General features: G+C 28.7%; 2 protein-coding genes and 1 long non-coding RNA gene across 25 annotated transcripts; 2 read left to right on the top strand and 1 right to left on the bottom strand.

Moving 5' to 3' along the window:
• Positions 1 to 551: 551 nt before the first annotated feature.
• On the bottom strand, positions 552 to 1,559 carry LOC112740607 (uncharacterized). Its single transcript, XR_003171245.3, has 2 exons — positions 1,488 to 1,559; positions 552 to 809 (listed from the first exon to the last, which is right to left on the bottom strand). It is a non-coding gene; the product is annotated as an uncharacterized lncRNA (long non-coding RNA).
• A 12,861-nt stretch (positions 1,560 to 14,420) lies between these two features.
• LOC112744058 (uncharacterized) lies at positions 14,421 to 17,577 on the top strand. Of its 14 annotated transcripts, none has more exons than XR_003172597.3 (5): positions 14,421 to 15,043; positions 15,118 to 15,256; positions 15,336 to 15,449; positions 15,530 to 15,647; positions 17,329 to 17,577. XR_003172597.3 is itself a non-coding variant. In XM_029292286.2 (4 exons), exons 1-4 carry the CDS (start codon positions 14,916 to 14,918, stop codon positions 15,533 to 15,535), a joined length of 336 nt encoding a protein of 111 aa, XP_029148119.1. In that variant the 5' UTR covers positions 14,438 to 14,915; the 3' UTR covers positions 15,536 to 15,648. The 14 variants fall into 14 exon arrangements, 2 of the variants coding, with proteins under 2 accessions (XP_029148119.1, XP_029148118.1); XR_003813736.2 differs by having other exon boundaries at positions 14,423 to 15,043; positions 15,336 to 15,453; XR_011871274.1 differs by having other exon boundaries at positions 14,428 to 15,043; positions 15,336 to 15,440; positions 17,343 to 17,577.
• Positions 17,578 to 21,111: 3,534 nt separating this feature from the next.
• Positions 21,112 to 24,634, top strand: LOC114925152 (uncharacterized). 10 transcript variants are annotated; one of them, XR_011871265.1, is made up of 5 exons: positions 21,112 to 22,100; positions 22,175 to 22,313; positions 22,393 to 22,497; positions 22,587 to 22,704; positions 24,400 to 24,634. XR_011871265.1 is itself a non-coding variant. In XM_072214884.1 (5 exons), the coding sequence occupies exons 1-4, from the start codon at positions 21,973 to 21,975 to the stop codon at positions 22,590 to 22,592; spliced, it is 336 nt and encodes a 111-aa protein (XP_072070985.1). In that variant the 5' UTR covers positions 21,112 to 21,972; the 3' UTR covers positions 22,593 to 22,704; positions 24,400 to 24,634. The 10 variants fall into 10 exon arrangements, 4 of the variants coding, with proteins under 4 accessions (XP_072070985.1, XP_029148115.1, XP_072070984.1 ...); XR_003813735.2 differs by having other exon boundaries at positions 24,386 to 24,634; XR_003813734.2 differs by having other exon boundaries at positions 22,393 to 22,506.
• Positions 24,635 to 24,964: the final 330 nt, after the last annotated feature.

Raw genomic sequence — 24,964 nt, 5'->3', positions numbered from 1 at the left:
GCGGATCAGATTAGATCCGATCCGCACCCTTTGCGGATCGGATCGCGGATGTCTACTCTACATCCGCGTATTCGATCCGCGGATCCGCAGATCCACACAATAATAATTAAAAAATAAATATATATATATATATATATATATATATATGTTTGGTATTATATTTACTTATTTATATGTTTAAGTTAGTAATTATTATTCATATATTGTATTATTTTATTTTTGTTATTTAGAAAGAGTTTGATTAAAAATATTGTAGGAATAAATAAGTTTAAAAGTGTGAAAGAAATATTTTTATTGAATTTTTTATATAGAAATATGATTAAAAAGAGAAGGTTTAATTATGCAAATATATCCGATATCCGATCCGCACATTTGCGGATCGGATCGAATCGAATCCGGCATTAAAAAGCGCGAATATCATATCTGATCCGATTCGATGAAAATTATGCGGATCGGATCCAATTTTTGGCCATATCCGATCCAATCCGATTCGCGGACACTCCTACTACTAACACCCTCACAGTTTTCTCTCTATTATGGACGGAATAAAATTGTATATTATAAATATGTTGTAGTCTCATTATTTAATTATTTATTCAAAAGGGACAATGTTGTAAATTTAGGACTACAAATTTAACATGGGAAACGGCAAACACAATCTCTTGTAATATCGCAATGACCAGTTGCATGGTCTCCATATATTCTCTTACAGTCCCTGTTGCATTCGTTATTTGTTGTTGGATTACACTGTCCTTCAGTCTCGGCATAACACAATCTTGCCTCTGATACTTTTAATAATCTTTCATTGCCTATACATTTACACATCAAACATATAAAACCATTAGTACTTGTGATGTAAAATTTCAACTATGCTTAAAGAATGTATATAATTTGCGTTTTTATTTTTAATATTTTCTGTTTCAAAATTCTATAGAAAAAAAAAGAAAACAAAATATGAAAAAAAAAATTAAGATTTTATTGTTTTTATTTTTTTTTCATAAAATCTTAAGAACAGAAAACAAAAATACAAATCAAAAATATTTTTAGAGTTTATTTGGTTTGAGAAATAGTTTTCTTTTTTATTTATAATAATTTTTAGTTTATTAGGATTTTATTTAAGATAAAATAAAAAGTTAAAATTTTATTTCTTACCTTTTTTTATATGAAATGCTAGAAATTGAAAATATAAATATAAACCAAATCAAACCGACGCTGAGTAGTATCTATTTGTTATTTTTTTTTTGAAAAGAAAAACTTTTTACCTGTGCATATAAATTTATAGATAAAAAATAATCATTATTAATTTTTCTGTTAAAAAAATTTATATAAAATAGAATCTTTTACATAAATTCATTTTTAGCAATTTTAACAAATATAGAAAAATTAAACGTAAAATAACATTGTTTTCAAAAAAGAAAACAAACATGCACATAAGAAGTAAGAAGATACAAATAATGAAATCTTGTTAATGAATAACTAAAATATACCGATACCAATGGAGAAAATAAAAAGAATGATAAGAACAAAAGTAAAAGCCTTCATCTTATCAGTATTCAATCACTTAGGTACATGAAACATCTTGTATATGTATATATATATATAAAGTAAGTCATACTCATATGCCTTTAATGGCATATTTAATACTAATTAAATGTTTGAGAGTCATCATTTGAAAATTAAAGAGAGTCATATATAATTTAACCAATTTAGATTGATTAAGTGATTAGCTCACTCGTTCGCTTAAAGCATCTACAATGGTGAGTTCCTCTTTCATTTTTTTCTGACATATAGGAACTCTAACCATTGGAGGAGAGAAGGAATGAGTTCCTGCACGGGTCTCAAGGTGAGAGAATCCCTCTAAACAGGGACTCAAGTTAACTAATAATAACTTGCCATTTGACAAATTATTTTAAAAAAATAATAATATAAAATCTGAAATAATTAAATAATTATATTAAATAATAAAATAATAATTAAATTAGTAATAATTATAATAAAAATTATATTAAATAATTATATTTTTATTTAATTAATAATTTATATTAATTATTTAAAAAATAATTAATTAGATTAAATAATTACATTTTTATTTAATTAATAATTTATAGTAATTATTTATATCATATTAATTGAATATTATTTATATTATTATATTAAACTATAATTAATTAAATTTACTTACATCAAAAAATAAATTTAATTTTTACACCTTACAAAATAATTCTTAGTTGAGTTAGTTATTTTTATTTTTAAAATTTAAAATGCTAACGATATTATTAAAATTAGCAATTGTAAACACAAAACTATAAATTAGTGTAATCTCGAATTATATATTGTGTATTATTATTATATATGAATTTATTTAATATTAATATCTTTTAATAGTGAATTATTTTTAAATTTATAAATTTAAATAATATTATTAAAAAAATCAATTATATTAATTTTAAGTATTTTAATTAATTAATTAAGTGGGACCACAACAGGGACTAAAGTTAGTTCTTCCTAATGGAGAAGAGAGAGATGCTTTGAGTTCCTATTTACCGTTTATGACGCAAAAGCTGATGTAGAGTTACTTTTTATGACAGATGGGCCATAAATAGGGACTGAGATGAGTTCCCTACTGGAGATGGTCTTAAGTAAGTGATGAAGGATTTGAATGTCGTCTTATGCATGCAATAATCTAGGCTACGTTTATTTTTGAGAATAGGACAAGACAAGACACTGAAAACAATACATAAAGGACAGAGACAAAATTTTGTGTTCTTATATGCTATTTGGTGATAAATTAGAATAAATTATGAAAATTTAATTTATTCTCATTTTATTTTTTCATTCAAAAAATTTTGGAACGAAAAATATAATAATAAAAAAGGCAAAACACCTCAATAAATCAAATACACATCAATATTAGCTGAATATCCCAAACCAAAAAATGCAACCTTAAAGTCCCAAAGCACGTTTTTATATAAATTGAATTGATTAAATTCGATTTAATGAAACACGTAGTAAATCGAATTCAATAGATTCGAATTAGGTAAAAAACGTTATTGAATGAAAATCGAATCAAGTGGATTCGAATTAAGTGCATGGTTAAGATGCTAATAAATCGAATGAATTGGCTTCGATTTACATGTTTGCTTCGTCTCCCATAATTCGAATCTAATGGATTCAATTTGCATAGATTTTGGCTATAAAGTTTTTGTTTTGAAAAATAATTTATTAAATTAGTTTTTAAAAGATAATTTTTAGATAAAATTTTAGAATTTATTTTTGATAAATTATACTAAAAATAATTTTCAATAAGTATAACTAATAATAATTATATTTAATAAATAATTTTTTAATTTTAAAAATATTATAATAAATATAAATATATAAAAATTAAATAAATTTATATATTTATTAATATATAAATTTATATTAATTTTTTTAATTTTAATAAAAATAAATTAATAACTTGCAGAAATATTTCTATAAGAGAGAGAAATAAAAATATATTATATCCACTTTATTATAGACTTATTCACTCAACATATATTCTTTTTAAGTATTTTCAATAATCTTATTTTTATTATTATTATTTTTTTTTACTAAAAATAGGAGACTCGAACCCACAACCTCTTAACTGAGTATGGAGAGATTATGCCATTTGAGTTATAACTTATTGGCTATTTTTATTATTATTATTATTATTATTATTATTATTATTATTATTATTATTATTATTATTATTATTTATTTTATCCAAAAAAGGTCAACAATTCATACATAATAATCTTCTTATTGAGAGTACCTAAAAAGAGTACTAAAATATGTTATTTTATATATTATAAATACTTATGAGACTTTTTCTTTTTTTTTAGTACTTTTTTAGGTACTCTCAATAATAAGATTATTATGTATGAATTTTTGACCCTTTTTAGACAAAATAAATAAAAAATTGAACATATATAATAATAATAATAATAATAATAATAATAATAATAACTTTTTAAATGCTAAAAATTTATTTAAAAATTATCTTTTAAAAACTAATTTAATACATTATTTAAAAATTTTATAGCCAAAATCGATGCAAATCGAATCCATCAGATTCGAATGATGGTAGACGAAGCAAACATGTAAATCGAAGTCAATTCCTTCGATTTATTAGCATCTTAACCAGTCCACTTAATTCGATTTTTATTTCACTTAATTCGAATCTATTGAATTCGATTTACTACGTGTTTTATTAAATTTAAATTCGATTTATATAAAAATGTGCTTTGGGACTTTGACGTTGCATTTTTTGGTTTGGGACATTCAGATAATATTGATGTGCATTAGGTTTATTGAAGTGTTTTGCGCTAATAAAAAATTAAAAAGAATAATGAAAGAAAAAATAAAAAATAAGTTGTGTCCCTTGTTAGTGTCTCTGTGTCCTTCCTGTCATGATAGACACAAAATACACTAATTCAGTGTTCTGGACATATTGTCTCTATCCATGTCTCCTCTGTTAAATACGATTTTGTGTCTCTGTGTCGTCACTGTCTCAGTGTGTCCTGTCTCTGTAAACAAATGCAGCCCTATTGATTAGCAACAGACCCTTAACTGGAGCTTAGATCCGCGACGAATTAGTCATTGAGGTTGAAAAATACCGTAAACAACAAAAAGTCATAATTTATTTATTTTTTAACATAATCCATTTCTTATTTTATATTCTTTAATTATTATTGAAATAAATAAATAATTTTAGATGTAATAAACATGTAATAATAAATGTATATACATAAAACAGTCATGTTACTACACATCCATATAATTTTGTATCCAAACTAGTCCAATACCATTAAATGAGCGTGTATTACATGTGCCCCAACCCCCCCCCCAAAGCGTTAACATTTATTCGCGCTTCATTATGAAAAAATTGTTCCTTCTTCAACCTTGAAACTGCTACTGGAGAACTTCGAATCTCTCTCAAAATCTCTCAAAGTTCGATCGTTTTCTTTGCAAAAACTGCTTCTACTCAGGAATCGCGAGAAGATTTATCGAAAGAAAGAAGAAAAATAAACAAAAACAAGAATAGAGACTGTGAAAGGTATGAGAAAAATTACTGTTTATTTAAAATCTCGCAATCTCGCGTTTCTCCTAGTTGCATTTTAGGTTTACTGGATTGAGTTGCTTCGTTTAGTAGATCGACTTATTCTGATTTCTTTTTTTTTTTTTTTTTTTGCGTAATTAGGGCATAGGAATGGAAATGTATTCTTATTTACATTCAGTTTAGTGAAATTGGTCATTTTGATTCACTTGATTATTAATGTGTTCAGTTGAATTTTTTTACATGCAAAAATACTTTTCTTATTAATTAAATATTTATCACATTTTATTCAGAATAAATGATATTCAATTTAATGGAGTTGACCATTTTCATTCATTTGATAATAACTGATATACTCATATGGCTTTTAATGGCATATTTAATACTAATTAAATTTTTGAGAGTCATAATTTGAAAATTAAAGAGAGTCATATATAATTTAATCAACTTACGTGGATTGAGTAATTAACTCACTCGTTTGCTTAACCAACTGATGGGGTTTGAATTTGATTTTGTGCATACAATAATTTATTAACTAACGGTAGATCCTTAACTGGAATTTAAATATGCGACGAATTAGTCATTACCTATCAAATTGAAAAATACTATAAACAACAAAAAAAATCATAATTTATTTATTTTTTTTAATATAATTCATTTCTTATTTTATATTCTTTAATTATTATTAAAATAAATAAATAATTTTAAATATAATAAATATATAATTATAAATATTATATATATAAAATTATAAATATTAAGTTAAATAAAATAATTTATATTATTATCTTCTTAGTATTACTCATTTAATATTACCGAGTAAAATTAATTACATTTGGCCATGTATATCTATTTATTTATCTATTTATAATCTATAAAAAGTAATATTAATTATCTATGCAATGAATTTAAGTCAGCTTACTTTTTAACGATGCCTCATCAGCACTTTTAAACATATAACATATAAGAATCAACCAATCATCCTTTAAAAAAAATAAAAAATTTAAAATAATTTATTATTATTATCTTCTTAACATTATTCATTTAATATTACCGAGTAAAATTAATTATATTTGGCCATGTCTATTTATCTATTTATAATCTATAAAAATTGATACCAATTTTTTATATACAATCAAATTTAGTCATCTTACTTTTTTTAATAATGCCACATTAGCACTTTTAAATACATAGCAACATATGAAATTAACCAATTATATTTTTTTTTTAAAAAAAAATTTAAAAGTAAAAGCTCTTACCTATTATTAGTATTCAACAAATGTAATAATCGTGTCATACACGTGATAAAACTGAAATTATAATTTTAAATTATTCTATTAAAATTAATTTAAATTGTAATAATTTAATTAATAAATAAATAATATGATGTGCATTGTTCATGTTTTTTTAAATATAATATTAAATGTATTAACTCGAATGTAGCTATTAAGTATATAAAAATTATATTTGAATTATGAATTCTCTAAATGAAATTATCCCATTTAAAATATTTAAATTATGATTTCAATCATAAATTACAATTATGATTTAAAAATTTTTTTTGATATAATATTACATTTTTTTCTTCATTTTACTATTAATATGTTGATATTATAAGTCTAAATTTATGTATTTTACTTAATCTTGACTAAAAAAGAAAATAGTTACGTGTTTCTATCATTTAATTTATTTAATACACAATGTGCTAACACTAATAACGATATTTTTAAAAAAATATATTGATAAAAATAGATTTAATATAATTACAAATATAACATAAATAAATAAAATATATAAATAAATGCGAAACAAATATGTTTACCAATGTCTTTGTTAAATTTTATAAATTAGAGAATAAATTATGTATTTGGTTGCTTGGTGATCACATAGATGATCAAGTAATTGGATTGTAAATTGATCTCATAGTGTACATCTTATTTTTTTTCTCATTTTTGAATAAAAGCGAGAAGCCGATAATTAAGGGAGTAAGTAGTAATATATAAAGAAAAAAAATTTGTACCACAACACATAATTATAACCTAAAGAAATATTCATATTAAAATTTTACATACTGTAAATCATGAAGATCAATCACAATGTACTGGTCACTTCTCTCTATTTTTGACTATGATGTGAGTTTTTCTTTTCTAGTCAAGAATCTAATAACATTTAATTGAACAAAAAAATTGAATTAAAAGTACCAAATTAAGGACAAATGAGTGAATAATATAAGAAATTATAACTTCGAACGTGTATAAAATAAAAAGAATTTACTGATTTATTTTATATTAAACGACAAAACTAACAATAGTATATTAATAAAAGGATATACCTTTAAAAAAAGTCACAATACAATTTCAAATATTTTCATAAATAAACTGTTAAAATTTTTGTTATCGATAAAATGATGCTATTATACAATTTTTTGGCAAAACTTAAAAGCAAAAGGAAAATAATTTTGTGTGGGTTAATATAAATTAATTACGTACCAAATAAGTAGAATCGTTCATTTGTTTGTTTCAATATATCAGCATGAGCAAGCAAATTAAAATGATTATCCAGAATTTTACGATCATCGACCAAATGTACTATACCTGACTCTATCTTAAAAGATATTTTGCATGTGTATACAGTCAGAAGATATATTCCGCTTGATTTCTCGATTTCAAAATTCGAGAAGACATAGACTTTCCTTTCTACCAATTCATTCTCAAATATTTTTGTCAAATAATTCTTGATTGAATAATGAATTTTATCGTATTGCAAAACAAATTAAATATAAAAGCTATTAGCATTTACAAAGCTATTAAAAAGAATTGTCTTTTACTTGATTAAACAATGAATTTTATCGTATTGCAAAATAAATTAAATATAAAAGCTATTAGCATTTACAAAACTATTAAAAAGAATTGTCTTTGACTTGTAAAATGGTGTACTTATAAAATTAACTTAAAATATGAACTACAAATATTTATAAGAATTTAATTTTGATGCACTGACAGTGTAAAGTAGTTTTACACGTGTATCCAACTATGTAATGACACATCAATAAAAATAAATACATTTCACATTGACCGCGTGAATGGTCATTCAAAAAAACGAATGTGATTACACGACTATGTAAAACGTTTTACACTGTCAGTACATAAAAATTAAACTCTATTTATAAATTGAACTTAGCATTACTTGAAAAAATTTAGTAAATGAATCAATTAATCTTATCATCTATTAGAACTATTTCTATGTAAATCGTCTTACTCTTGCCAAACTTGAATGGAACTTTTTATAGCCTTATAAGTCTTGTCTTTATTTTTCATACTTTCTCTTCGTATAATCTACTATAGGTGATACTATTAATAGAATCGTAGTCAATAATCATTAGGTATAGAAAAAAAATAGAATAAAGATTATGTGAAAATTATAAATTTTTTAACTAATAAACATGAAAGAAAATTTACTGCTTATTATATATACTAATAATATGTCAATAATTTTAAAAATTTACTAATAATACTAATAGTTTAAAGATAATTTTACTATAGTTATAATAAATTTAGTTATTACTCTAAATAAATAAAATAAATAATATATTTAAAAACTAAAGAAAAAAATATTAGCGGTAATTATGTTTAGAATGTTTCCATATTTTTTTATTTTTTTTTTGCTTGTTATTCTTTCACTGCAATGTTAGATCAAAGAAACTCTAAATTTAAAATATAATAATAAATATGTCATGTAATAGAAAAATAACAAACTATATATATATATATATATATAGGGAGTCAATGCATGTCTCAATATAATAATAAATATATCATGTAATGAAAAAATAACTATATATATATATATATATATATATATATATATATATATAGGAAGTCAATGCACAAAGATATGTTATTGTAATAAAATATCACACTATGAATAATTATATTTGTCAAGTAAATTTATTTATACTCTATATCTATTATATTATTTTATGTAAAATTAAAATCTACTCTTCTAATTTAATATTATATATATATATATATATATATATATATATATATATGATATTTTAGGTATTAATTATTATTATCTATTAACTTATTTTAGGTTTTTAATTATTAAAATATTAGATATTAATTATATTATGTTTACCATGTTAAGCCTTTAAACATAATTTCAATTTAATTTCAATTTATATATATTTTTTGATATTATCTAAAATTAAATTGAAATTATGTTCAAAGTCTTAATACCGTAATTGAGGTATAATTAATACCTAAAATTTTAATAAGTAAATACCTAAAATAAGTTAATGAAATAACAACGATTAATACCTAAATTATTGAAAAGGAATTTTTAATAAATGTGAGGAGTAAAAATAAAAAAATATTAATAAATAATATTAGTGTTTAAATGAAAGAGTTGGTAAAGAATAATAATTATAAGTAAAAATAATATTTTTATTTTGGAAAAAAAATACATGAGAAATTGTTTAATAATTCGTGCTATGTACATGATAATAAATTGTTCAATAATTCGTATTATGCACATGATAAGTTTGAAATTATAATTATAAATTATTTTATTAAAATTAATTTAAATTGTAGTAATTGCGTATATTTTTTCTTAATTTAGTGTTATGTGTATCAACTCTAATATAGTTATTAATCGTTTTTGTTAATCTACTTTTTTTTCTCTAAATTTATGATTTAAAATAACAATTATAAATATTAATAATTAAACAAATTATTAGATTATAATTATTTACGTTTTATTCCCAAAATTGAAAACATACTATTTCTTTTTTATTTAATGGTTTTTTATTTATACTACCAGTATATATTAATCGATTAGTCAATGATATTTTTATTCGTAGGATATATTTATTTATTTTGTTTAAATAATTTTAAATCTTTCCTTATTTAAGTACATATATTAAGTCACATATATTAATTATTTTTTGATTTGTTGATTATAAATAATTTTTTTAGCCTACAATAATTATACTGATTTTGATTTTGTTATTCCGTTAATACCATCATATGCCTAATAATATTCATAAATCATATTAATTTTCGTATTTATTTATATGTATATATATCAATTGTTTAGTTAATAACTTTTTTATTTTTAGAATATATTTATTATTTTAAATAATTTTAAATACTTCTTTATGTAGTATATATATATATATATATATATATATATATTGTATGTACATATATTTAAATAGTATATATTAATTAATTTTTTTAATATAATTAATTTTTTTTTGAGTCTACAATCATTCAATAATTTTTTTATTCTTTATTATTAATGTCATCGTATGTGTAATTTTTATAAATTATAATAATTTCTTTATTTATCTATACATATATATTAATTTTGTTAAATAATTCTAAATATTTGTTTATATATATATATATATTAATTGTACATATAAAAATTTAAGTCACATATGCTAATTATTTTTTTGTTATAATTATTTTTTTATATATATATGATTATTTTTTATTCTACAATCGAGTAATAATTTTTTATTTTTTATATCCATGCATATTCTCCAATCTCTTTTCATATGTATGATTAACAATTTTTTTAAATGGTGATATTTTAATTTTTTTTCTTTCACGTATTTTTATATATTAGCAAGAAAACAAAACCATGTATTGTGACTCTTTTTTCTTTTTCACGCCTTAATCTTAATAAATCAATCTTGTGTCCAAAACATATGTTAGTTAATCTTAATTAAACTTTTAATCATTCTAATTTATTAATGAATTATATTTCTCTTAATAATTGTATTACTAATCTGAAATACAAAAAAAATGTGATACATATATCAAAAAAGAAAACAAACCTAAAAAAAAATCATATTAAAAAGTTTAAAAATAACATATCTATAAAGAATAGTCATAATAGATAAATTGAGATAACAATTTAAATTTCTCTAAAACTAATTTAATCAACTACCAATATTAGAACTAAATTATTTAAATAATATTTAATCTATTCTAATCCTTAGATACGTATAGATTAGAGTCATTCTCGTAACAACCAACCGAAATAACATCATAAGATCGAATACTTAGAATCGGTACAAATTCAGACTATCTTCTTGTTAAAATTGTCAAATTAAATTAACTTTTATTCTCTTCAATGGCATTACATTAATGCACCAAAAGACCGGTAGTTTCTGAAAAAAATACAATATGTTATAAAATTATTTTTAATACAAAAGCTTAAGAGAAAAAAATTTAAATATAATACCAATCTTTGAATTGCATCTTCAAGGTTGACACGAATTTTTTAAAATTGAACCTAAATTGAGGAAATCCGATCTCATTATATGCTCCACTTCGAATATTTTTGGACAAACGTAGAAAACCTAGAGGGGATGTGACTTGAACTTGACCTACAAAACTCCTTAGAAACAATTGCCCAATCAAAAAAGAATAACAGATTAGAAAAAAATGCTTTGATTCTTAGATTTAGACTCACTAACCACAAAGAAACACTATATATAGCCTTTAGTAGTACAAAAATAATTATAGAAATTAATTATTACAATATCAATTTACCACTATGAATGTTAGTATCATATTTATAGCAATTAGAATTATAAATTTATGTTTAAATTTTTATATAATTATAATTAAGATATTTTTAAATCAGTATAATTATGTATTATTCATTAAATGCTAATTGTAATATAATTCTAATAAAGATATTTTTTAAAATAAATTTAGAAGAGAGAATAGTGCCTTTATTTTGAAAAGAAAATAAATTCATGAGAAATTGACAACTTACTTTCATTAGTTGGGGGAAAATCCAATTTTAGTATATTAAGTAGATTATTTTATATAATTATAGTAAAGATATTTTTCTAAATTGGTATAATCATGCATTATTCATTAAATGCTAATTGTAATATAATTATAATAAAGATATTTTTCTAAAAATAATTTTAGAAGAGAGAATAGTGCTTTTATTACATGAGAATAGTACTTTCTAAAAATAAAGATATTTTTCTAAATTAGTATAATCATGCATTATTCATTAAATTTTTATAAAAAAATTGTTACAAATATTTAAATTTTACACTACTTGCACTACAACACACGCGGTGGTTCCCTACGCCGAATCTCCTGCGGTTTCACCAAACGCAGCAACTAAGGGTGGATTGCTGCGATTCATCTCCAAATTAGCCTTCCGATGCCAATTCGTTCTGCTTTTGCGTCGAACTCACCAAGCCCGCCGCTAACCCCAAACCGTCTATCGATTTTCTAACCCAACCTCGCCTCAGAATACCCAAAATCTAGTATCTTAGAAACCCGCCAAAGTAGAAAGTAGAGCGCGTGAAACTCTTTCCTACTCTACCGTGGCCCAATCTGAGACCGTGGAATCTCGTGGGTATCCATCCAGCACTCTCCCTCCTGCCGTCGACCCTTTTCAGAATCAGATCCGTAGCTCAGACTCTTCATCGCGCGAACACACAAGGGGTAGAGGCACAAAACACATCTCCCCGCGCCCATCCTTGCCGCCGTTCTCCTCTGGACACCACTACCAGCTGAATCGTGCTTCTCGTTGCCGGTGGATCCATCGTCGACCAGCTTCGTGGTTTACAATTCTGGTATGTACAAAATCCCTCTTTTCTTGTAAGGTTCTAGCTTGTTAAACCATTTGTTAGCTCTATCTCATATGAATTGTTAGCTCTATTTTTATTCGACTAAAAGTAACTGGTATTTGAAATTGGTGTAAGTACACCTAATCATTTATGCTGTAACATGTTGGGTTTAGTTATTAAAATGTCTTGAGTATGCTATTAGTCTAGTGTGATTGTGTAATTTTATTTATGCCTGCAGAAAAAATATCTGAGATTGAGCAGTTGGATGAATCTACAAGAATATTGTCAGAAAATGATTCCTTTGCCCAAGCTCTCAGTAAAGAGCACCCGGGTAGAGTGCGTGGGATGGGACACGGGTCGACACCAAGTCAACTCTTTCGTCCGAGCTCGCAGCCGCCGGTGGATAGAGCTCAAGTAGAAGAGGCCCAAAGAATGCTGACTGAACTACAGGCAGAGGTGACAACCGAAAAATTGATGCGGAAAGCAATGTAGGATGAATTAGCAGCAGAGAAAACGAAGAGGCAGGCAATAGAGAGTGTGCTGAGTTATCTGGTCCAACAGCAATGTGGAGAGCTGTCTCCGGACATCGCTGCACAGATAAATTGTTTGGATGGACATGGCGGAAAATAGAGATTAGGCTTTATGTGATACTTTGTCTTTCAGTATATGTTTAGTTTATGTTAAGTATGATGCATTAATTATTAGCCAGGTACTTTACCTTTTTGGGTGACTTTTAAAATACTCTATTAATATTATTAAAATATATATGTTAGTTTGCTTCGCGGTTAAATATTCATGAGCTTTTTTTCCATATTGCAAAATTTTTAAGATAAAAAAGGTATAATATTCTTAAATAAAAAAGATGAAAGAAGAAATTAATAAAATATAAATAAAAAGATAAAAAAAATAAATAACGATAAGATTCTTTAGATAAAAAGAAATTCTAAAAAAATTACCCAAGATTGTAAAATTAATCAAAATAAATTATTAAACAAAATTCTTCAAAATAGCGGCAGTTTTAAACCGCCACGAATAAAGTCTCTAAAAAACAAAGTAACAAATAGCTGCGGTTTTAAACCGCCGCGAATAAATTCTTGTAAAAAATTTGCAACGGTTTTAACACTAGTAGGAAAACACAGAGTTATGATATATGTAAGACCCAAGACTTTTGAAAAGTCCTATTTTGAACTAATCTCAAATTATATATATTTATTTATAGTTTTAATTTCAGAAATTATTTTTATTAAAAAAATAATTAAAGGCAATTAATTGGATTTGAAATAAATTAAGGTTTTTATCTAAACTATATTCCTAAGTATTATTTTCCTATTTATGATTTAAAGTTCTAGAAATTTAAAAATAATGGGATTTTGGCTATTTAAATTAGAATTTTGTCTAATTTTATAATTATTGATATAAAATTAGTAGTTATGAAATAATAAGAATTTTATATGATTAGATTTTAGATAATTTAATTTATATTATTTAATACTTTAAGTTAAAGATAAAGAAAATTAATTATATTACCATGAATTTTCAATTAGAATAATTTATTGAGAAAATCAATTAGTATTTTTATACCACAAATAATATTTTAAAATAATTTTAGAGATTTAATTAGATTTCAAAATTTATACTCCATGCCTCAATTTTATTAAAATTACTTTACTATAATTAAATTCAAAATCTTAATTTTATACATACCCTAATCCTAATTAAATTACAATTTTTCCCTTACTCCTAATGAAACCCTAGCCGCCATTAGACTTCACCAACAGCAGCTGAAACCCCCTTTTTTGTCTAACCAAAACCCATCAGGAAAAAAAAAAGAGAGAAAGGGGAAAAAGGAAGGGGACCGAGGAAGGAAGGAGAGGGGGAAGAAGAGTGAGGCGGCGCGGTGGGTGTCACTGCCACCGTCGCCGCCGCTGCTGACAGAAGAGAGAGGAGATCTGAGAGAGAAGGAGAGTACCGCGAGGAAGCCGCCGCGCAGCTCAGGACCGCCGTCGCGTCGCGTCGTTGTTGGCGCCAGCGTCGAGGAGACCACGCGGGGAGGAGAGACGCGCGAGGGAGAGAGAGCAGAATCTCAAGCCGAGCTGAGGTCCAACCACCGTGTTAGAACCCTTTTCGCGTCGCCAGCGTTGCCCACACCGTGAAGCCGTCGCCGCCGCTACTGTACCCGCGTCGTCATCGTCCTCGTCTTGGAGTCGGTTGCTGCCACTTATGGAGGAGCCAGAGAGAGCGAGAGAGAGCGAGCTCGGGAGCAGAGGAGAGAAAAGAGAGACCCGCGCCAGCCACCGCCGCTTCTGCCGCTCGAAATCCTGCTGCCGCCGCCGGAGAACGCACTGTCGGTAAGGGTTTTAAAGTTTGGTTTCTGTTCTTTTGGATTCCGGGAACCTTTATCGTCACTGCATGTCTATTTCAGCTCTCCGCCGCCGCTGCTTGTTGTTCTGAACTGCTGCACCGTCGTTGCCGCCGTTCGGGTCACTGGGAACATGGCAGTGATCACCGGAACCACCATCGGAGTTACCGTTATTTCAATTCAGCCGTTCGTCCTTGTTTGGGTAAACAATGCATTCCGAAACCTATGAATTAGTATTTCTGTTCTAAGTTATTTAAGGATCCAAGGTTTTGGTGTCATAGGATCGAGTTCCGGGTCTTGATTGCTGAGTTCTATGGCTGTAGCATACAACATCAAGGTGCTGTGTCGTCACCGAATCTGCTGTTGCTCCATTTTCTCAATTAGTTGTAAGCCCAGTAAGTCTTTCCTTGTTCCAAACTCTTTTAGTAGCTATTCTGTTATAGACTATTGAGTTTACGCGACATTAATGTTTTAGGATTGAGCTAAGGCTATGTTTAGAGGTTGTGGCTGCTGCGGGGACAGTCGGTATTGATGTTGCTGCTGTGGAATAAGAATAAAAATGTAGTTTGTCGCGTAGTTGGATCGCGAATAAGGTAGGGGCGTCTTTCTCAAACTTGTTTTTCTTTCCAGAGTTGTTGTAAATCGATATTAATGCGTAAAATACATCTTTGGTGATTGCCTGAGTCTTATGAATTGAATAGAGTTGTCTTGGATGAATAAGATTATTAGTTTGATTGATAGATGGATCGATTGAGAAAGCTGAATATTCTGATTAGTTGACTGATGTTGTTAAAGTGGTTTTCCTTGAATTAATGGGAGAGATTTAATAATGGCATTTAGTTTAATTTTGGAAACAATTCGATTTTAGGAAAGGTTTAGTATTGAAATTTGATGTGATATTGAACCCGATTTGATATTGGAATTTGATTTTAAAACCAATTTGGAAAGGACTTGATATTTGGAAATGGTTTGTTTATTGAGAATAATTTACTATTTTGATAATGGTTCGAACATGGTTTGAGGAACGGTTTGGTTTGAAACTGTTTGAGAAAACTGAAAGTTCTTAATTATTGATTAATGCTGTTGAATGAGGTTGATTTAAACTGCGATTTATAGGATTGGTTGATTGGATTCTGGATTTTACTATTTCTCTGTGTTGAGTGTGGTTGTTGTGAAAATTATTATTAGAGTGATTTGAATGTTTAACAGGTGTTTGGTTTGGTTTGGTTGGGACTCCAAAATGGTGGCAAAGTCCGAGTTTTAGAGGAGATGCTGCCGAAATTTTATAAAATTGGAAGTTTTGTTTGAAGCAATTGTTTAAAAAGATTTAGTTCTTAAACGTTATTTGTTTCAGATTGATTTATTTAGAAAAGAAAGAATTATGTTTTGAATTGAGATTGTTGATTAACGGAATGAAGGATGATGAGGATTAATTTGAAATATAATTTTTGAATGAATTTGAAAATGGGACATGGTTTGACGAATGATGATGATTTTGAGAATGGCTTAGATATTGATGAATGATGAATGAATTATTTATATGGCTTATGAATTTGAAATATCTGAGATACGAGGTTCCCTGGATTAAGTGCCGTGGCTTGCCACCACGTGTACCAGGTTGAAAACTCGATACTCTGTTGACCCTACGACGTAAGTGTGACCGGGCACTATATAAATTCCCGGGAATGATACCCCCATTGAGCAATATTGATTATTTGAAAAAAAACTATGCATAGACTCTTGGGGATGCACGTCGGGGGACAGTCTAAGGACAATTCAGACTTGTCGGGTTGGCTGGATAACCGACAGATGAGCCTCATCAGCCATAGGACAGGCATGCATCATATGCATTTGTATGCTTTGCTTGGGTTTGAACTTGTTTTGGTTTGCCTAATTGCTAAACTGTTCTTAATTGCTACTTGAACTATTTGCTGTAACTGCTACCTACTTGTGCTTTCCTTGTCTGTCTTGCCTGTGTTTGTTCTGGCGTGCTACATTTGAGAATGAACTTGGATGCTGAATTAATGATTGTGTTGTTTGATTGCGTGGTTGATTTCTGATTGAGATTTTCTTATAAGGAAAGGTTTCGGATTTCTGAAAGATTAAACATTGTTTCTCTGAAAAGGGATTTGAACGATTTCCTATTGGTTTTAAAAGATTCATAAGGCAATGATAATTACTGAGCTTGAAAACAGTTTCTTATTAAATATCTTCTTATGACAACTTTGAAACTCCGTGGTGAGATCGTGTGGTTAGGTTCTCACCCCCCTACAGCTTTACCTTTTCAGGAACCAGATGAAGAAGTATTAAGAAGAGTTATACTGTATTTGGTTTATATGCTGTTGTATTAATTAGATTATTTTCTTCTCTCGTCTTTGTTATTACAAGTTTGTAAGAGGGATAGGAATTGTATGTTTTATATGTACAATATATTGAATTATTATGTAAGGAGTCTTGTATATGAATCTATGCCTGTTTGTTTTTCCTTAAGATAAAGTATTTATTTCTGGTTTTTCAAAGAAATCAGCGATACAGTGTCAAGTCATAGGCTCCTATTTTAATATTTAGTATGTAAAGTAGTCGTAATACTTCTTGCTATCAGAGTAGCGCAGCCGGAAGCGTGACTTCTGGTAGTGAGGGTGTTACATTATGGTATCAGAGCGGTCTTTCCTGTAGAGCCTGAGAAATTGACCGATTATGCTTCAATTGCATACTCTGAGAGTCAGTCATGTAGTAGGTCTTGTTTGGATAACGAGAATAGAGCTTTAAGTACATGACGGTCTATTGATAAATACCATTAATCTTGCATTGCATAATTCCTGGTATTAAGTTTGGCCAGCTTAACCCTGGTGAATTATGTATTTGTAAGCACTAATGGGTTATCATAGACAATATGCGAGTTATAGGTAATGCGAATCGCGGGTTTTGGAAACGTTAGGAGTTAATTCTTGAGGTTACTCGGTTAGGTGTCTTGAACTCTGCGAATATCACGTATCTTATTCTTGCTTGGTATGCTCTAAGGTTCTTGTCTGCGATACTTTTCTTCGAAAGTGAACAGATTATCTTTTAATCCTACTCTCTTGTTCACGTACGATTTTGTTTGATCCTAACTGCATATGCCCGTTTAAAACTCTTGGTGTATTTACCTTCTTTATTTAGGCACTTCTTTTTTAATCATGTATTTTTTTTTATATACATTCGAATCTGTTTTGATGCAGGACACCTTTTTAAGTTCATATTTCAAGTCTTTTGTAAATAAATTGTAATTTAGTTTTCCTCTTATTTGATAATAATTACAGTCATTCTTTAAATCTTAACAAAATCGTTTTTAATTTGAAATATACAACCGCTTTTAATTTGATATGTACTTCTTTATATAAACGTTGAAAGTTTCTTATACAGTTTAAAACTAGTCGTTTTCAATACCTCGCCTGTTTCTTCATTGATTTATGGAAATGTATATATACTTTAAATACAATTTGATTTTCTAACAATTTTATTACCGTTTTTACGAATATCCTGATTTGACTATATATTTAGATATTTTTCAAAGAAAGGTTTTTGTCTCTTTCTAGTTGGTTTTGTTTGGTAAGCTTCACCTAATTTATTTTTATTTGAATTTGGTTTAGCATACTATATCATTTATGCAAATTGTTGTTCTTACAAAAAAAAAAAAAAATAATGTTGGATTCATGTCTTTATTCTCATGAATAGACCAATTTCTTCCTTAAACTTTTTATTTCTGTAGATGTCATATTTAATTCTATTTTTAACTACTCTTTTTTTTTTTTTTTACCATTAATCTTAGTTTTCCATTTCTTGTGAATCTCATTCTCATCCGAGTCAATTTTAATTCGTTTTCACCTAATGCACCATTTGTCCTTTTATTTGTCTTTCTTTAGTCAAAGGTTCCTTCTTGAGAATTTTCTATTGATTGAGTTGTCTTCGTGGCGCATTTTGTATTTCTTTAGACCAATTGGAAACTCATTTGATAATCCATACCCAATGAGTTCTTGTTTGAATTCCCTTAATTTAAAGGTCCTTTCTTCCATGGGTTGATATCATTTTAAGCACATCGTAATCTTCTTAAATGATACTTGCGAGGTGGTTATTTCAAATATACTTTCAGAATTTTGTTTTGAACCATTTTTGAAAAGGTTTTCAATTCTTTTGAAGAAATTTAAGTTTTGAATCAACTTTTTTTAAGTTGTTAAATTTCTTCTTAAGCTTTTTGTTTCTATGAGTGACATGCTTTATGAATCCTAATTGAAATCCTTTAATTTAAGTCTCTTTCTTAAAATGAGTTAGTTTCCTTTTTAGCACATAATAATATTATTGAACATCCTTATAAAGTTGTGACTTCAAGTATATTATTGAAGTTTTGTTTTAATTTAAACCTTTTTAAACAAGTTTCGATTTATTTTTATGCAAAGTTGTCCCTGACTAGAATTGTTTTACTTGAACAGTGCCTCTTTTTGGTGTGATTTGAACTTGTTTTGGGCGATACATCTATTGAAGTTTTAATAAAATTGCTTTCAATTGAGTTTACACTCTTTTATCCTATACTCTGAAAATTTCTATGTGATTTAAGCCTGTTTGATTGTAATGCATCATCTTTTCTTTTATGAGTAAAACTTTATCTCAGATTTTCTTCTAACAAGATTATAGTTTTCATACATGCTTAAAAAAAAAAATAGAAAATACAATTTTGCTCTTAGCCAAATTAATCTTTCCATTTACAAAGTTTGTGTAATCTATTCCACTTGAATTTATATTGAAATAGTGCTACATTTACGCTTTTATTAATCTTTTGAAGGATGTTTGTTATCCATTTTCTCTTTCAGAACATGAAATGATTTCCCCTTCAGTTTTTCATTCTTTACGAACAATGCATTCAAAAATATTTTTAAACCAATACTCTTGAGTTCTATAAACTTTGTTTTTGGTTTGGATATTCTTTTTCTGTAAACCTCATATTTCTTGATTTAGCTTGAATTCGTTTCAAGATACTGCATTGTTTTTCATCTTATTGGTCTTATTAAATTCCTTCGATTTAAGAGTTACCCTTAAAGATATTAGTTGACTCTCTTTCTAGCACTCTTTATTACTTGTTCATCCTTGTCTACTTGTGATTTCAGCAATTCTTTTAAATTCTTGGGAACACGGTCCTTGTCGTTTTTCTTCCTTTTCTATGGTCTACTATCCTTCTGAGTATACTTGAGATTAGTTTTAGCATTTTGTGCGACCATTAGACTTAGTAAACGACACATTAGTCTTTTAGGACACGTTTGGTGAATGCAAAAGGTAAAACTCATAAGTGTACGACATCACAGGGAGTTGTGAAACCTTGTTTTACGTGAAAGAGTTTTGTTGATGTGGGACTTATAACCAGTAGTAAGGATTGCAAAGTGTTTAACAAAGTTGAGAACTTTCGGATGAGTTGCTCAATGAAGTACGGTTAAGAATGGTGGAGATAAATTATGTTGAAGTTTGAATAATTTAATCCCTAAAGTTGATATAAGATCAGTATGTGGACATTAAGCACATCATTTTAACCCCAGCTTGTGTTATAACCTTTTGCCGTATTGCTTTACCATCACATGTTTGAAACATATTATCTTGTACATCAAGCCTGTCTTGTAACTTCTGTTTCACATCATATTTATATCCTGTATATTTTTATGCCATATGAAAATCCTGGTATTTGAAACTATTTGTGTGTATATATATATATTGAGGACTTGTTGCCATTTCTTTAAATAAGTTCAAGAGTGAAGTAATATGAAAATCTCTTTCATTTTGTATTAATTTTTGAGGACGAAAATTTTTATAAGGTTGGTAGGATGTAAGACCCAAGACTTTTGAAAAGTCCTATTTTGAACTAATCTCAAATTATATATATTTATTTATAGTTTTAATTTCAGAAATTATTTTTATTAAAAAAATAATTAAAGGCAATTAATTGGATTTGAAATAAATTAAGGTTTTTATCTAAACTATATTCCTAAGTATTATTTTCCTATTTATGATTTAAAGTTCTAGAAATTTAAAAATAATGGGATTTTAGCTATTTAAATTAGAATTTTGTCTAATTTTATAATTATTGATATAAAATTAGTAGTTATGAAATAATAAGAATTTTATATGATTAGATTTTAGATAATTTAATTTATATTATTTAATACTTTAAGTTAAAGATAAAGAAAATTAATTATATTACCATGAATTTTCAATTAGAATAATTTATTGAGAAAATCAATTAGTATTTTTATACCATAAATAATATTTTAAAATAATTTTAGAGATTTAATTAGATTTCAAAATTTATACTCCATGCCTCAATTTTATTAAAATTACTTTACTATAATTAAATTCAAAATCTTAATTTTATACATACCCTAATCCTAATTAAATTACAATTTTTCCCTTACTCCTAATGAAACCCTAGCCGCCATTAGCCTTCACCAACAGCAGCTGAAACCCCCCTTTTTGTCTAACCAAAACCCATCAGGAAAAAAAAAAGAGAGAAAGGGGAAGAAGGAAGGGGACCGAGGAAGGAAGGAGAGGGGGAAGAAGAGTGAGGCGGCGCGGTGGGTGTCACTGCCACCGTCGCCGCCGCTGCTGACAGAAGAGAGAGGAGATCTGAGAGAGAAGGAGAGTACCGCGAGGAAGCCGCCGCGCAGCTCAGGACCGCCGTCGCGTCGCGTCGCGTCGTTGTTGGCGCCAGCGTCGAGGAGACCACGCGGGGAGGAGAGACGCGCGAGGGAGAGAGAGCAGAATCTCAAGCCGAGCTGAGGTCCAACCACCGTGTTAGAACCCTTTTCGCGTCGCCAGCGTTGCCCACACCGTGAAGCCGTCGCCGCCGCTACTGTACCCGCGTCGTCATCGTCCTCGTCTTGGAGTCGGTTGCCGCCACTTATGGAGGAGCCAGAGAGAGCGAGAGAGAGCGAGCTCGGGAGCAGAGGAGAGAAAAGAGAGACCCGCGCCAGCCACCACCGCTTCTGCCGCTCGAAATCCTGCTGCCGCCGTCGGAGAACGCACTGTCGGTAAGGGTTTTAAAGTTTGGTTTCTGTTCTTTTGGATTCCGGGAACCTTTATCGTCACTGCATGTCTATTTCAGCTCTCCGCCGCCGCTGCTTGTTGTTCTGAACTGCTGCACCGTCGTTGCCGCCGTTCGGGTCACTGGGAACATGGCAGTGATCACCGGAACCACCATCGGAGTTACCGTTATTTCAATTCAGCCGTTCGTCCTTGTTTGGGTAAACAATGCATTCCGAAACCTATGAATTAGTATTTCTGTTCTAAGTTATTTAAGGATCCAAGGTTTTGGTGTCATAGGATCGAGTTCCGGGTCTTGATTGCTGAGTTCTATGGCTGTAGCATACAACATCAAGGTGCTGTGTCGTCACCGAATCTGCTGTTGCTCCATTTTCTCAATTAGTTGTAAGCCCAGTAAGTCTTTCCTTGTTCCAAACTCTTTTAGTAGCTATTCTTTTATAGACTATTGAGTTTACGCGACATTAATGTTTTAGGATTGAGCTAAGGCTATGTTTAGAGGTTGTGGCTGCTGCGGGGACAGTCGGTATTGATGTTGCTTCTGTGGAATAAGAATAAAAATGTAGTTTGTCGCGTAGTTGGATCGCGAATAAGGTAGGGGCGTCTTTCTCAAACTTGTTTTTCTTTCCAGAGTTGTTGTAAATCGATATTAATGCGTAAAATACATCTTTGGTGATTGCCTGAGTCTTATGAATTGAATAGAGTTGTCTTGGATGAATAAGATTATTAGTTTGATTGATAGATGGATCGATTGAGAAAGCTGAATATTCTGATTAGTTGACTGATGTTGTTAAAGTGGTTTTCCTTGAATTAATGGGAGAGATTTAATAATGGCATTTAGTTTAATTTTGGAAACAATTCGATTTTAGGAAAGGTTTAGTATTGAAATTTGATGTGATATTGAACCCGATTTGATATTGGAATTTGATTTTAAAACCAATTTGGAAAGGACTTGATATTTGGAAATGGTTTGTTTATTGAGAATAATTTACTATTTTGGTAATGGTTCGAACATGGTTTGAGGAACGGTTTGGTTTGAAACTGTTTGAGAAAACTGAAAGTTCTTAATTATTGATTAATGCTGTTGAATGAGGTTGATTTAAACTGCGATTTATAGGATTGGTTGATTGGATTCTGGATTTTACTATTTCTCTGTGTTGAGTGTGGTTGTTGTGAAAATTATTATTAGAGTGATTTGAATGTTTAACAGGTGTTTGGTTTGGTTTGGTTGGGACCCGAAAATGGTGGCAAAGTCCGAGTTTTAGAGGAGATGCTGCCGAAATTTTATAAAATTGGAAGTTTTGTTTGAAGCAATTGTTTAAAAAGATTTAGTTCTTAAACGTTATTTGTTTCAGATTGATTTATTTAGAAAAGAAAGAATTATGTTTTGAATTGAGATTGTTGATTAACGGAAAGAAGGATGATGAGGATTAATTTGAAATATAATTTTTGAATGAATTTGAAAATGGGACATGGTTTGACGAATGATGATGATTTTGAGAATGGCTTAGATATTGATGAATGATGAATGAATTATTTATATGGCTTATGAATTTGAAATATCTGAGATACGAGGTTCCCTAGATTAAGTGCCGTGGCTTGCCACCACGTGTACCAGGTTGAAAACTCGATACTCTGTTGACCCTACGACGTAAGTGTGACCGGGCACTATATAAATTCCCGGGAATGATACCCCCATTGAGCAATATTGATTATTTGAGAAAAAACTATGCATAGACTCTTGGGGATGCACGTCGGGGGACAGTCTAAGGACAATTCAGACTTGTCGGGTTGGCTGGATAACCGACAGATGAGCCTCATCAGCCATAGGACAGGCATGCATCATATGCATTTGTATGCTTTGCTTGGGTTTGAACTTGTTTTGGTTTGCCTAATTGCTAAACTGTTCTTAATTGCTACTTGAACTATTTGCTGTAACTGCTACCTACTTGTGCTTTCCTTGTCTGTCTTGCCTGTGTTTGTTCTGGCGTGCTACATTTGAGAATGAACTTGGATGCTGAATTAATGATTGTGTTGTTTGATTGCGTGGTTGATTTCTGATTGAGATTTTCTTATAAGGAAAGGTTTCGGATTTCTGAAAGATTAAACATTGTTTCTCTGAAAAGGGATTTGAACGATTTCCTATTGGTTTTAAAAGATTCATAAGGCAATGATAATTACTGAGCTTGAAAACAGTTTCTTATTAAATATCTTCTTATGACAACTTTGAAACTCCGTGGTGAGACCGTGTGGTTAGGTTCTCACCCCCCTACAGCTTTACCTTTTCAGGAACCAGATGAAGAAGTATTAAGAAGAGTTATACTGCATTTGGTTTATATGCTGTTGTATTAATTAGATTATTTTCTTCTCTCGTCTTTGTTATTACAAGTTTGTAAGAGGGATAGGAATTGTATGTTTTATATGTACAATATATTGAATTATTATGTAAGGAGTCTTGTATATGAATCTATGCCTGTTTGTTTTTCCTTAAGATAAAGTATTTATTTCTGGTTTTTCAAAGAAATCAGCGATACAGTGTCAAGTCATAGGCTCCTATTTTAATATTTAGTATGTAAAGTAGTCGTAATACTTCTTGCTATCAGAGTAGCGCAGCCGGAAGCGTGACTTCTGGTAGTGAGGGTGTTACAATATAGCGGCGGTTTTTAACCGCCGCAAAACTGTTCGCCACAAAATTAATGATTCATGGCGGTTATGGCAGCGGTTGCTGGAAACCGCCGCAAAGTATGATTCCCGCGCCTTTATGCATTGCGGTTCCTGTTTTGCCGGCAAAAATCGCCGTAATTCGGCAATTAAACCACCGCTAATCGGCGCGTGTCCTGTAGTGACATACATA

The sequence above is a fragment of the Arachis hypogaea genome, chromosome 14 (genome assembly GCF_003086295.3).
Source record: "Arachis hypogaea cultivar Tifrunner chromosome 14, arahy.Tifrunner.gnm2.J5K5, whole genome shotgun sequence".
NCBI lineage: Eukaryota > Viridiplantae > Streptophyta > Magnoliopsida > Fabales > Fabaceae > Arachis > Arachis hypogaea.
Note: the sequence above shows the minus strand (reverse complement) of the source record. Positions and strands in the feature narration are given on the sequence as shown.

Bases quoted from the DNA above. Each gene is read 5' to 3' on its own strand.
- LOC112744058 (XM_029292285.2), top strand. From the start codon at position 14,916: ATGGAGGAGCCAGAGAGAGCGAGAGAGAGCGAGCTCGGGAGCAGAGGA. The intron at 15,044-15,117 runs GTAAGGGTTTTA...TGTCTATTTCAG, and splicing joins CGCCGGAGAACGCACTGTCG to CTCTCCGCCGCCGCTGCTTG. The intron at 15,257-15,377 runs GTAAACAATGCA...CTATGGCTGTAG, and splicing joins AGCCGTTCGTCCTTGTTTGG to CATACAACATCAAGGTGCTG.
- LOC114925152 (XM_072214883.1), top strand. From the start codon at position 21,973: ATGGAGGAGCCAGAGAGAGCGAGAGAGAGCGAGCTCGGGAGCAGAGGA. The intron at 22,101-22,174 runs GTAAGGGTTTTA...TGTCTATTTCAG, and splicing joins CGTCGGAGAACGCACTGTCG to CTCTCCGCCGCCGCTGCTTG. The intron at 22,314-22,434 runs GTAAACAATGCA...CTATGGCTGTAG, and splicing joins AGCCGTTCGTCCTTGTTTGG to CATACAACATCAAGGTGCTG.